The sequence below is a fragment of the Pristis pectinata genome, chromosome 4 (assembly GCF_009764475.1).
Source record: "Pristis pectinata isolate sPriPec2 chromosome 4, sPriPec2.1.pri, whole genome shotgun sequence".
Classification (NCBI taxonomy): Eukaryota; Metazoa; Chordata; class Chondrichthyes; order Rhinopristiformes; family Pristidae; genus Pristis; species Pristis pectinata.
In genome coordinates, this window is record NC_067408.1 from 22,158,588 (window position 1) to 22,172,067 (window position 13,480).

The 13,480-nt window shown below is 39.3% G+C and overlaps 1 protein-coding gene across 1 annotated transcript in view; it reads left to right on the top strand.

The window, feature by feature from the left end:
* LOC127569752 (phospholipid-transporting ATPase VB-like) overlaps positions 1-13,480 on the top strand; it is a 256,997-nt gene that overhangs the window by 216,972 nt on the left and 26,545 nt on the right. Inside the window, 2 exon segments of the mRNA XM_052014600.1 lie at positions 3,671-3,797; positions 7,662-7,846. Of these exon segments, the coding sequence (XP_051870560.1) occupies positions 3,671-3,797; positions 7,662-7,846 (312 nt within the window).

Consider the following 13,480-nt stretch of genomic DNA (forward strand, 5'->3'; position numbering starts at 1 on the left):
GGAGGAACAGAGGGATCTTGGAATCCACATCCACAGATCCCTCAAGGTTGCCACACGGGTTGATGGGGTTGTTAAGGAGGCGTATGGTGTGTTGCCCTTCATTAGTCGGGGTATTGAGGTTCAAGAGGTATTGCAACTCTGTGAAACTCGGGTTAGACCACACTTGGAGTATTGTGTTCAGTTCTAGATGCCTCATTATAGGAAGGATGTGGAAGCTTTAGAGAGGGTGCAGAGATTTACCAGGATGCTGCCCGGATTGGAGAGCATGTCTTATGAGGATAGGTTGAGTGAGCTAGGGCTTTTCTCTTTGGAGCGAAGGAGGATGACAGTTGATTTGATAGAGGTGTACAAGATGATAAGAGGCATAGATTGTGTGGACAGTCAGAGACTTTTTCCCAGGGTGGAAATGGCTAACATGAAGGGGCATAATTTTAAGGCGATTGGAGGAAGATATAAGGGGGACGTCAGGGGTAAATATTTTACACGGAGAATGGTGGGTACGTGGAAAGCACTGCTGGCAGAAGTGGTAAAGGCTGATACATTAGGGACATTTAGGAGACTCTTAGATAGACACATGAATGATAGAGAAATGGAGGGCTATGTGGGAGGGAAGGGCTAGATATATCTTAGAGCAGGATAAAATGTCGGCACAACATTGTGGGCCGAAGGGCCTGTACTGTGCTGTAATGTTCTATGTTCTATAATCATAATTCCATCAATTCCAAGATAATTACAGAGAAGGACAGGACCGGTCCTAGGGTTAAGATTCTAAACTGGAGGAAGACCAATTTTGAGAGCATCAGAAGAGATCTGGTAGGTGGACATTGGGATAGGTTATTTTCCAGCAAAGAGATGCTTGGTAAGTAGGAGGCCTTCAAAAGTGAAATATTGAAAGTATAGAATATGTATGTTCCTGTTAGAATAAAAGGCAAGGCTAACAGATTTAGGGAACCTTGGTTATTGAGGGATACTGAGGCCCTGGTAAAGAAAAAGGAGGTGCCTATCAGGTATAGGCAGTTTGGATCAAATGAGGTGCTTGAGGAGCATAAGGAATGCAAGAGAACACTTAAGAGAGAAATCAGGAGGGCTAAAAGAGGACATGAGGTTGATCTGGCAGATAAGGTGAAAGAGAATCCCAATGGTTTCTATAGCTATATTACGAACAAAAGGATAGTAAGGGACAAAATTGGTCCTCTTGAAGATCAGCACAATCATCTATGCATGGAGCCAAAAGAGATGGGGAAGATCTAAAATGAATTTTTTGCATCTGTGTTTACTCAAGAGACAGGCACAGTTCTATAGAACTGAGGAAAAAGATAGTGAAGTCATGGACCATATCTGGATTACAGAAGAGGAGGTGCTGCTGTTTTGAGGTGAATTAGGGTGGATAAATCCCCATTGCCTGACGAGGTGTCCCTTGGACCTTGTGGGAGGCTAGTGCAGAAATTGCAGGGGCCCTGGCAGAGATATTTAGAATGTCCTTGGCCACGGGTGAGGTGGTGGAGGACTGGAAGATAACTAATGTTGTTCTGTTGTTTAAGAAAGGCTCTAAGAATAACCTGGGAAATTATAGGCCAGTGAGCCTGACGTCAGTCGTGGGTAAATTATTGGAAGATATTTGGACAGACAGGGCCTGATTTGGGATAGACAACATGGCTTTGTGCGTGGCAGATCAAGTCTAATCAATCTTTTTTTGAGGAGGTTACCAAGAAGGTTGATCAAGGGAAGGCAGTGGTCATTGTCTTCATGGACTTTAGCAAGGCCTTTGACAAAGTCCCGCATGGGAGGCTGATCCAGAAGGTTAAGTTGCTTGGCATTCAGGATGAAGGAGTCAAGCTGGCTTAGCGGGAGAAGCCAGAGATTGGCAGTAGATGGTTGTCTCTCTGATTGGAGGCCTGTGACTAATAGTGGGCCACAGGGATCGGTGCTGGGCCCGTTGTTGTTTATCATCTATTATAATGATTTAGATGATAATGTAATAAACTGGATCAGCAAATTGCGGATGACACCAAGATTGGGGGTGTTGTGGACAGTGAGGAAGGCTGTTAAAAGCTTGCAAGGTGATCTGGACCAGTGGAAAAATGGCAGATGGAACTTAATGCAGACAAGTGTGAGGTGATGCACTTTAGGAGGAGAAACCAGGGTAAGACTTACACAATGAATAGTAGGGCTCTCAGGTGTGCGGTAGAACGAAGGGACCTGGGAATACAGATCCATAATTCCTTGAAAGTGGCATCACAGGTAGATAGGCTCATAAAGAGAGCTTTTGGCACATTGGCCTTATTAAAACAGGGCGCTGAGCACAGGAGTTGGGATATTATGTTGAAGTTGTCTAAGACATTGGTGAGACTGAATTTGGAGTATTGTGTGCAGTTCTGGTCACCTACCTACAGGAAAGATATCAATAAGCTTGATACAGTGCAGAGAAAATTTACATGGATGTTGCCGGGACTTGAGGACCTGAGTTATAGGGATAGGTTGAATAGGTTAGGACCTTATTCCCTGGAACAAAGGAGAATGAGGGGAGATCTTATAGAGGCATACAGAATTATGGGGGGTATAGATAGGGTGAATGCGTGCAGGCTTTTTCCCCTCGGGTTGGGTGAGACTAGAACTAGAGGTCATAGGATTAGGATGAAAGGTGAAATATTTAAGGGGAATCTGAGGGGATCTACTTCACAGAGGGTGGTGCGAGTGTGGAACTAGCTGCCAGCAGAAGTGCTGGATGTGGGTTTAATTGTAACATTTAACAGAAGTTTGGATAGGTGCATGGATGAGAGAGGTATGGAGGGCTATGGTCTGGGTGCAGGTAGATAGGACTAGGCAGAAAACCAGGCCAGCGTGGACTAGATGGGCCGAAAGGCCTGTTTCTGTGCTGTAGTGCTGTATGACTCTAAGTATGTTCAAGAATATTATTGAAGACAAAATCTAAAGAACATATCAACAATAGGAAACATGGACCACATCGTTCCCATCTTTGGTTACCAGTGCCTGGTAACTAAGCATCAATTGAGACCACATGGCATGGTCAGTATAACTCACTTCACCACAGTGCTAATGTTCCATGTGATTTTAAACATGCACACATTGCACTGATTAGCAAAGTACAATTCATCCTTAATTTAAAATCCTCATTCTTTTGCCAATACAGAGGGCCACAGACAATATTCTGCACAGAATAATGTTTTATGAAATACTCAATAGGTCTTGGAAGATCAGAACTACCCATCTGACCATGGCCTGGTCATCCTTAGTTACCACAGCCCTAAGTCAACAGCTTCCCACTCCAAATGATTGCTGCACGATGTGTGATCCATCTTGCTCACCTCTGACAAATCCAGCATGTGCAAGGTAAGAGGATGGAGATAAACACATTCACATCTCCAATGGCTGATCATTTAGTAGTTGTATTTGAACCCTACCACTTGCATCACTTAGGGGAAATGTGCCCTCTCTGCAGAGCCACTTCAGCTCCTTTTCTTAATGTGACTGTCAGCAGCCCAGTTACCCACACTCATTCCATTCCCACATGCACACATCACCTGATATTATACTGCAATCTCCATTAACTCTTAAGAAATTCTGTCAAAATGAAAATTAATTTAAACTTTAGTTTATTTTGATATTTATAGTTTGGTTCTATTTTTTGTCTGTTTTTATTTTTGTTTAGGTCTTGACTGATGGTGAATATGAAAAATGGGCTAATTTAAGGCATGAAGCAGAGACCAGTATTGACCATAGGGAACCATTGATTATGGAAACAGCACTACAACTGGAAACAAATTTAAAGTTATTAGGTATTTTCTCCAATTAACTGCTTGGATAATTACTGATAATGCTTTGGTGCATCAACTCTGTTTTAGCCACTCTTGCAGAGCCTGATAAACTCACGACTGTGAAGTTGAGTCAAATCCTAATAGCCTGAGCTCACCACCTGGAATCCTACCCACTGTTGCCCCATTAATTACCACTTCCACATGCAGAGGGTCCACCCATTGGCCTGAAGCATCCTGGACTTCACCAAAATAGAATTTACCTGCATAATCAGGATTTTTGTTTCATACTAGTGTACCAGTGAAAACTCTATGGAATTGTGACACGTGTACAGAATTAGATGTCTCAACAAGACTTGCTTTTGGCCTATATAACATGAGTAAAAGCTTTCTGTATGGATAACAGAAACAATTTTACCAATGCCTATTGCAAACAGCTAAAGAAAAATCTATATTGTTTTGGAGTATAGAAGAATGAGGGGTATTAAAACATGTAAGATCCTTTGAGAACATGACTGGGTAAATGTTGAGATATTTCCACTGTTGGGAGAATCTTAAAACAATGGTCATAGTTACAAGATTAGGGGGCAGTCATTTAAAACTAAGGTACATAGGAACTTCTTGCAGAGAATCTCCTGAATTCTCTATCCTAGAGGTTTGTAGGTCATTAGGGATAGTTAAAGAGGAAGTAGATACATTTTTGAATGATCAGGGAATTGAGGGCAATGGGGTACTGAAATAAATGAGGCCTGGGGCAAATCAGCCATGATGATATAGAATAGCATGGCAGACTCAAAGGGCCGAGTGGCCTACTCCTGCTGTTATTTTCTTATGCTCTTAATGCCAGGCTACATAAGGAATGTTTCGAGCTGTAAATGAATTAAAAGATGAATAATCATTCCTCAAAATGATAGCACGTTAATCCAGCAAAATTTAGCATCTGTCCATCGTGCACTATTTTGAGTTATTGTAGCATATGATAAAATTGAAGTTCTACTGTTTTTCTTTCAGTACTCCACAGTATGCATTCTTCCCTGATGTGCTTTTATTGTTTTTTTTCTCTCTAACTGATTTTTTTATCTTCCACTTATGAGTTATTGTAAAGCCAGTTTTGTTCTTGGACTTCACTTGAAATTAGGTCACTGAGTAGTAAAGTAGCCAAGACTGCGGTAGACTCATGCCTTTACAAAAGTTGGGTGAATCATGAAGAGCTTATTCAGAAAAATGGAGATTTATTTTACTTTTCACACCTAGTGTCAGCACCGTGTGCTGCCAAATTGACATAATTCATTGTGCAAACCAGATGGCTCAGTTCAATCTCAAACGTCCTTGGATCAGCAGAACATCTTTGATGCTAAAAATAATGAGCATTGATTGATAAAGTTAACAAGAAACCTTCTCAAAGAGATTAGGTTTCAATCTGATTTCCCTTTATTCTCTGTAGTGAATATTTTATCTTCTTGTAACATTAAATAGCCATTTTGATTTATTCCAAAATAATATACATCAAATAATAAATTGGCATTTTCTTTGTAGCTGTAATTCCATTTGATGCAATCATCTTTGTGCTGGTCCTGGAATGTGGCATTAATTCTGCAGTTTCAGTAGCCAATAGCACTCATTTTGATTGTTCTTCATGAATATACAAAAATTAGGGCATTCCTATTCAGTGTATTTAATTAGGTAAAACTGACTTTATTCTAATCAAATCAGACATGCATCTATTCAAATCTGATGAAAATTAATTTGCTGTACTTGGAAAATCTTTTTTAAGAGAGATTTTAAATAGTGGGATGGTGGCATTAACCAATATTTTCCAAATTTTAAATGTATAACTGTCCATCTATTAAATGGTAACAACTATGTTGAACAGTTATTTTGGTTCTAACTGAGAAGAGTAAACGCAAAGGATACAAACTCATTTTGAAGCTAATGTGAGTCATTTATGGCTACCACAGCATCAATATGCCAGCATGACTAGCAAGTCAACTGCAGCACTTCAACATTTGATTGTGTTAGTTTCTCCCAGAGAAGCCAGGAAGTGAAACTTTGGGACTGTTTGTGACAACTCTTGTCTCTAAATAAGGTGATTGTACTTTCTTCACAGAGGCATTTAGAACCATTATACATACATCTAAAAGGTAAATACTGGTTTATTTTTCAAGATAGCATATTCACACAGTTGACACATTGAGACTTTAAGTTGGCAGACTCAATGTTCCAACCAGTCTGTCAGAAGGTTACATTGTTGCAAAGCAGGCATACCACATGTCTCTCCTATCCAGTAGGATCTCAGAATGTGCACACAAAATTGCACTACAAATACTTGTCTGGAGATTGGATTTCATCCTTTTTCCATGTGCTAAATATGTTGAAAACAGTGTTATGGTGGTTTGCATCGAATTATTTGCTAAGACAGAACCTGTAAGGTTTCCATCAGAAAGCTGCTGTATCATCGCCATGGTTATCATGGGGATGAATGTCTGATCCTGAAGACATTCTCCTCATGGCAGCCATGCACAAGCGGCCTAAATATCTGCCATGGAGGTATGGGAAAACGTGAGGGAAACAGCAACCTGTGTGTTTGTGCACCCCTGAACAGTGGTTTGCTCAGATCGAGTCCTGCACTACGAGAGGCCCCTTGCCACTGAAAGATACAGAATGAGCAAGGGACTTGGCATGAATTTGAGATGTGAAGTGTATAAAGCAGCTGCAATCAGTGGTGGAGCAACTGATGACATTTCCGTTATCCAGCGCATTGCAAACTGAAGGTGGCTAATGCTATGTGCAAGACAACAATGTCACTGTGCTTTTGCTTTAATTGACCTCTTATTGCTGACCTTGCATAATGTGCCTCTAGTTTTTTTTTAGAGAATATTCAAAAATGCTCCAATTTATGTTGATAATGAGGGGACATGTGGTGTGTGACTTAACATCAGCCATGCTAGAATCATGAACAGTCCAGGCTAATTTCTCAATGGGCATAGTTTCATCTGAAAATGAATTTTAGTGAGATCTAACCTGGGAAAATTGTTTATATCCATGATTTCCCCATTAAAAGCAGACAGTAATAGATCCAATTTCTCAGCTCTTGTGAGTTCAAGTCCTAGCATCTAGGCTGACACCTCTGTATAGTTTTGAGAGAGTGTCACATTGTCGGTGATGCTTCTTTAAAATAAAGTCTTTAAATCAGATCCTGCTTGATCTCCCAGAATGGTTCAAAAGATTGTTTGGCATGATTTGAAGTAAACCAGGAGAGTTCTCGCAGTATTCTGGCCAACAAAAATGAATTAACTACTCATGTATTTTATTGCTGCTTGTGGGTCCTTGTTATGTGCTAATTGACTGCAACATTTAAATTGTCACAACAATGACTTATTTCAAAAGTACCTCATATAAATTTTCTGGGATATTGCAGTCATAAATGTTGCTTTATAAATGCAAGCATTTTTATCTGTCTGTCTTGCTAATTTTCAAAACTGTTTTACTATCAATATTAAACCTGAAGTTTGAACTTGCCCAAAGATTTCAGTAAATCTCTTGGGGGTGGTGGGGGGGTTAGCTTTAAGGCTTCTGATTCCCATGATAGCACAACCAATTTCTTTTCCTCTTCTGCTTCCATTTCAAAGCTTGTAATCTGTCACATTTCCATCTTGTAGTATTGTTACACAACAATGACTCCACAGTCAAAGAGTACTTTATGGTTTTGAAGCAGTTGATGACATCATGTAATGAGTTCTATTTTCTTTCTGTGGTGTGCAATGAAGTCATTTAGTTGCCAGATAAGGAATGTAATGCTGCTAACACTAAAAATTTGGCATTAACTATTTATACCTACCAGCTGAGAAAACTTTTTAATAGTCGATTTATTTACTTTTGTAACAAAAGGTGCAACGGGGATTGAAGATCGTCTTCAGGATGGTGTGCCAGACACAATTGAAGCCCTTCGAGAAGCTGGCATATTGACCTGGGTCCTCACAGGAGATAAACAAGAAACTGCTGTATATATAGCCTATACATGTAAGCTTATGAATCCAAATGACTTGATCTTCACTCTAAATAGTGAAAACCAGGTGAGTGTGTGAAGAATTATATTATAGCTACATTATTACAATTGTTAATTGAATACAAAAGCCAGGAAATCATGCTTCAGTCAAATGGGGCATTGGGGAGTCCACAAAATTTGTCTCCTTACTTAAAGAAGGATGTTAATGTGATAGAAGCAGTTCAGAAAAAGTGAACTTGTAGCGGTTGCTACCGCGGAATAAAACAAGACTCTACTCGGAGGATTGCCAAACAGAACTGGTTTATTTTCCCGCCTTGTGCGGGCCCTTTAAGGGAGAAAAACTCCCGCCCAAAAAAACCGGCAATGACATAAGTCCTACGTCATCAGGACTTTCCCGCGCGCGGGTTCTCCCCGTCGCTCGGAAAGACGAGGCCCGCCGCCATCTTGGGCCTCGTCGCTCCGACGCCGCGCGACCCGACTGCCGAGCCGGTTCGCCCGACTAGACGGTGAGTCGCCACAAACTGGACTAATACCTGGAATGGAAGGGTTGTCTATTGAGGAGAGGTTGGTGTATATGTGCTGGAGTTTAAAAGAGTGAGAGGGGACTTGATTGAAATGCAGCAAAACAACAAATTTCCCGATATATGTCAGTGACGATAAACCTGATTCTGATTCTGCATAATATCTTGGATGGTGGAAGGATATTGCCTCTTGAGAGATCAACTAGAATTAAGGTTTAGCATTTTTAAAAACATGAAGGATACCTGTTTAAGGCAGGGGTGAATTGTTTTTTTTCTCTGAGAGTGCTGTGAGTCTTTGGAACTCTTTCCCTCAAAGGGCGGGTAGAGTGGAATTTTTGAATATTTTAAAGTCAGAGACAGATTCTTACAAGCAAGAGGTGAAAAGTTAATGCAAGTAGGCCAGGACGGTGGAGTTGACGTTACAGTCAGATAAACCATAATCCTATTAAATGGCAGAGCAGGCAGAGGGGGCTGAGAACCACCTTCTGCTCCAAATTCATGTTTGTGTGTTCATAAACTAATGTAACAAAATTCCTCATACACTTGCTTCATCCTGCTTCTTTATCCTTGGATACATTAAAACAAAAGTCTTTTGGATGATTTGGAAAGGCATTTTCCCACTGATCACCTTCCATAATTTTAATGAATGGTGCTGCAGGTTACTCCTATTTGTGTTTTTTCCTACTTACCTGCATAATATTCTGCACATCGTAGAATCATACCGCATGCAAACAGACCCTTCAGCTCACCAAGTTCATGCCAACCATCAAGCATCCATTTTCCCATTTTATTCTCCCCATATTCCCATCAATTCCCCGATTCTACCATCCTTCAACACACTAGAGCTTATCCTAGTGTACAAGTAAAAGTCCTTATACATGTGTACTTGTACATGAGTATAAGTTATATCACAGTGGCCAATGAGCCTGCATATCATTGGGATGTGGGAAGAAACCAAGGCACCTGGAGGAAGCCCATGTGATCGGAGAGAGAACATGCAAACTCCACGCTAATGGCACTTGAAGTCATGATTGAATCCAGGTAGCAGCTCTAGTAGTTGCAGTACTCTGCCACCCATGTGATCCTGGATTATTGTTTAGAAAGCTGATCCACCGTGAAAAGCATTACATTCAAGTCTGTTGCTCTTCTCCCTTGACAGCTATTGATGCAGGTTACACAATTGGGAACATGAACGCTGGCTCATTTTTATCAAACTGAACTTGGGCGCTGATGTTGAGCCTAGCAGTTTATATTCTGTCCACCTGGCAACAACTATGTCTGAACAAAATAACATTCTGGTTTGAATGTCTCAGTAATTACATGGTTGGCTGTCAGTGGATCCTGCATTTCAGTATGGAAAGGACAAAGTTAGAGGCAATAAAATAACTTGAGAAAAAAATTCCATCATTTGTACATAAACACATCTTTAAAGATGGCAGGACAACTTGAGAAATCTTTTCAATAAGGTTGTTTGGATCTGTAGCACTCAGTACAAATGAAGGAAGTTATACTGAACTTTAGAATAAACACTTGATAGGGTAAAAGTTGGAAGACTGCAACCAATTCTAGAAGTCCTTGGAGATATTAGAGGACATTTACCTCAATGATAACTCTTCAGTGATATAGAAAGCCTCGAGAAACTATAACAGAAAAAAATACTGAGATCCTGAGGGGTCTTGACAGAGCAAATAAAATGACATTGTTTTGTGTGGCAGAAATCTTGAGAACCAAAGACCAATTTAAAACAATTAGCAAAGCTACAAGAGAAGACATGAGAAAACAATTTTATTTCAGAGTTGTTGTGACATGTGAAGTATTATCTGACGGGGTCTCAGAGGCAACTTTCAAAAGGGAGTTGTACAAATACTTGAAGAGGAAACATTTTCAGGGCTGAGTTGAGAAAGCAGGAATTTAGGGACTAAATGGATAGCTCTCTGAAATAGCCCAACACAGACGCAAATGACTTCCTTTTAAACTATATCATCCTATGAGTTTGATTCCCTTTCGTTTTTAGGGGAATGATGGATCCAAAGCACTGGGAGAGAAAAGATGGTGGGTATGGGGAAACACAAAAGTTTTGGCTTAAATACCAGAAAATCTTGTATGAGGCTATACAGCTTTATGTATTCCATGAGACAAGACCAATTTTATCAGTATCAATGGGATATTTGGATTAACCTATTGTTCAGATATGCCTCAACATAAAGCTGGTGAAACAATCACATTATTTTAGAATGTTATTAAATCCTTTTTGGAATTTCCCTTACAAAATATTGATCCAAATTGTTTTGATGAACTCTTATTATTTCATTTGATCTCTATTTTGATTGTTTTCTAACTTTTTTGCTGACTTTATTATTCCAACCATATGTGTGTCTTATTTACATCACAGCTGTTTCAACTTTCAGATGCTTGCAACTTCAAATTGATTAAAATATTCAGTATGATTGATTTTTGGCTCAATGTTTACAAACAAGATAATATGTTCTCCCTTCCCACTGTTTTCTATCTATTTCTCTAGAAATCAATAGCAAAGATGTTAAATGATTGCATTTAATCACTCCAATAAACTCCATCTGTCCAAAATGTTTCCCACCTTCTCTAAGTTGAGAAATTCAGTGCAATAACAGGACTATTTAAATAAGAGAGATTTTACTTCACCATAACCATAAAGCTGTATCCATTGATTATTATGTTGTACACTATATTCTAGCTTTTCTAATTTGTGAACATAGGTATAAATGAATCTGAGTGAAATCTTCATTCTGGAAAGTTTGTTGTATAAAACACCTGAGACAGCAAGCACAATAGAACCCTTTCCATGTACATCATAACACTTATTCATAGTCTTTAAGTTCATACATTCATTTAGGATGGCAATATTAAATGATTATTGGTGGCACACTTCTCCCTGACCTCACTCAAGGCATAAATACAAATATGTAGGCTACCCTTTACTACAGAACTAAAGGAATATTACACTGGGTGATATGCAGCCTATTGGAATGGAGCATTAAAATGAGGCACCAGGATGATGTAAATTTTGCATAAATACCATTTTGCGCAAGATCAGGGCTGTTTTTATTCTAGGTGCCTCATTGCCAATGGCATCTTTCTGCATGCAAATTTTGTCTTCAAATTGCAAAATATATTGAACAAAATAAAATTATTTAAACAATTCTGAGAATAAATATATCCTGTGTTAATACACACTTTATGGTAATATTCTAATGGTAGTGTTTCTCAATTGTTAAGCATGTACAAGAATGAGGAAGAGGTATAAATTAGACATTATTTCTAAATGGGCTGCTTTTGGCATTTGCTCCCATTATTCATTTTCAGTTCTAACAACCAAAAATGTCACCCAATGTGTTTTCAAGGTGGAATGCATCTTTATTCTCCTTTCCATTGTCTTGTTCCTATTCTTTATAATGTATGTAATATATCCAAAAATGTCATTTGCAAGCACAAGGAGTGTCATGAAATACTCCTCATTTCCCGAATCTGTGTAGATCTAACAACTTTCAAAGAGCTCAGCATTATCCAGGACATAACAGACTGCTTCACTGGGACCCTTTCCTCCACATACACTCAGTGACTGCAATGCACACTGTCTACAAAATGCACTGGAGTTGCTCACCTGGATTATTTCAGTAGCACTTCACAAACATACAACTTCTTCCACCAAGAAGACCAAGGCTTCAGGTAGGTGGTTATTGCTGGGTCCATGTCCTAGACTTCCCTCACTATCACCTTCTCAAGGCAGTTATGAATGGGCAATAGATGCTGGCCTTAACAGCAACACCCACGTTCCAAAAAATAAGACACTTTTTTCGAAATGTTGGGGAAAAAAAAATGTTTTCTGCATACCCTGTAGGCAACTGATTTTGGTGTCCTAATCTATCAATAAATCTATCCATATGCAATCATATGGATCCATAATAAATGCTGTACTTCAAAAATAAAAAATAGTGTGAAGCATGATAAGGCAACTTGGTTAGCTTTTTTATCTGAATTAATATAACCAGAAAAAAATCAGTACATTTCTAAGGCAACTGTGTGTATGCAGACAATAGTTTCAAGTTCAGTTCCAAGGAAAGGATTGATCCTATATGGGTAACTAAAAAAGCTAAAGGTAGCATAAAATGTAAAGAAAAGTATATAATTGTGCAAAGACAGAAGCAGGTCAGAAGACTTGACAGCACATTAGAAGCAACAAAGAGCTGCTATAAGATAAAAAATAGAGTATGATATAAAGCTAGCCAAAAATATACAGACAAATAGTAAGTGTTCTGATAGATACTTTAAAAATGAGTTAAGAGTGAGTGTTTGTCCTGTTGAGAGTGAACCTGGGAAATTAATAATGGAAAACAAGCAGATGACTGATAAATTAGATGGGCATTTTGAAACCACCTTCTCTGTGGAAAATTCAAGTAACTGGAGCAGCTTCAGGCCCTCCAAAGGAAATGGCGATGGCCGACTTTGGTCCAGCCGGGAGAGGGAGAGAGGGAGAGAGAGAATTCCTGTTGATGGGGCACAACTACCAGTACTGGGGAAATTGGGGGCTGTATTATTCTGATGGTCTGTGTCAAAGCAGGACCTGTGTTCTGTAAGGGAAATTGAGCGGATTTTTAAATTAAGTAATCTGGACAAGACGTCAAAGTTGTAAAAATGTGGTAAACCTAAGAATAGAGGCAAGGCAAAAAAGCTTTTACTATTAGACATTAAAAATGGGCAGTGACTGGAAGGAATAGAGAATACAAATCAAAAAATAAATCAGTGGATTCCCCTAGATGTTAAAAAAAATAGTCAAAAGAAAAAAACTTCCCTATCTGAATGGTTACAGCATTTGAAACAAGACTATTGAACAGTGTGCAAATAGAAATAAATAAGAATTATCTTCTGGCCATTACAAGGAAGGAATAAAGACAAAGAAAGAGCAAAAAGAATCAGCATCAAAACCACCACTTTTGGTGTTAACCTGGATGACGTGGGATGCAGAATACTCTGGAGGTCGAGGTGTTAAGTCTTTGGGAATAGCTATGGGGAATCTCCCCCAATCCCAGATCTCAGATCTTAAGTCCCTACCCCACAGTGACTTTGTTCTCTGTACACTCTGAGCTGTGGCCTTCGTGAGCTGGGACTCTTGCCTGACAGGCAGCTGATATCTCAATCTACTG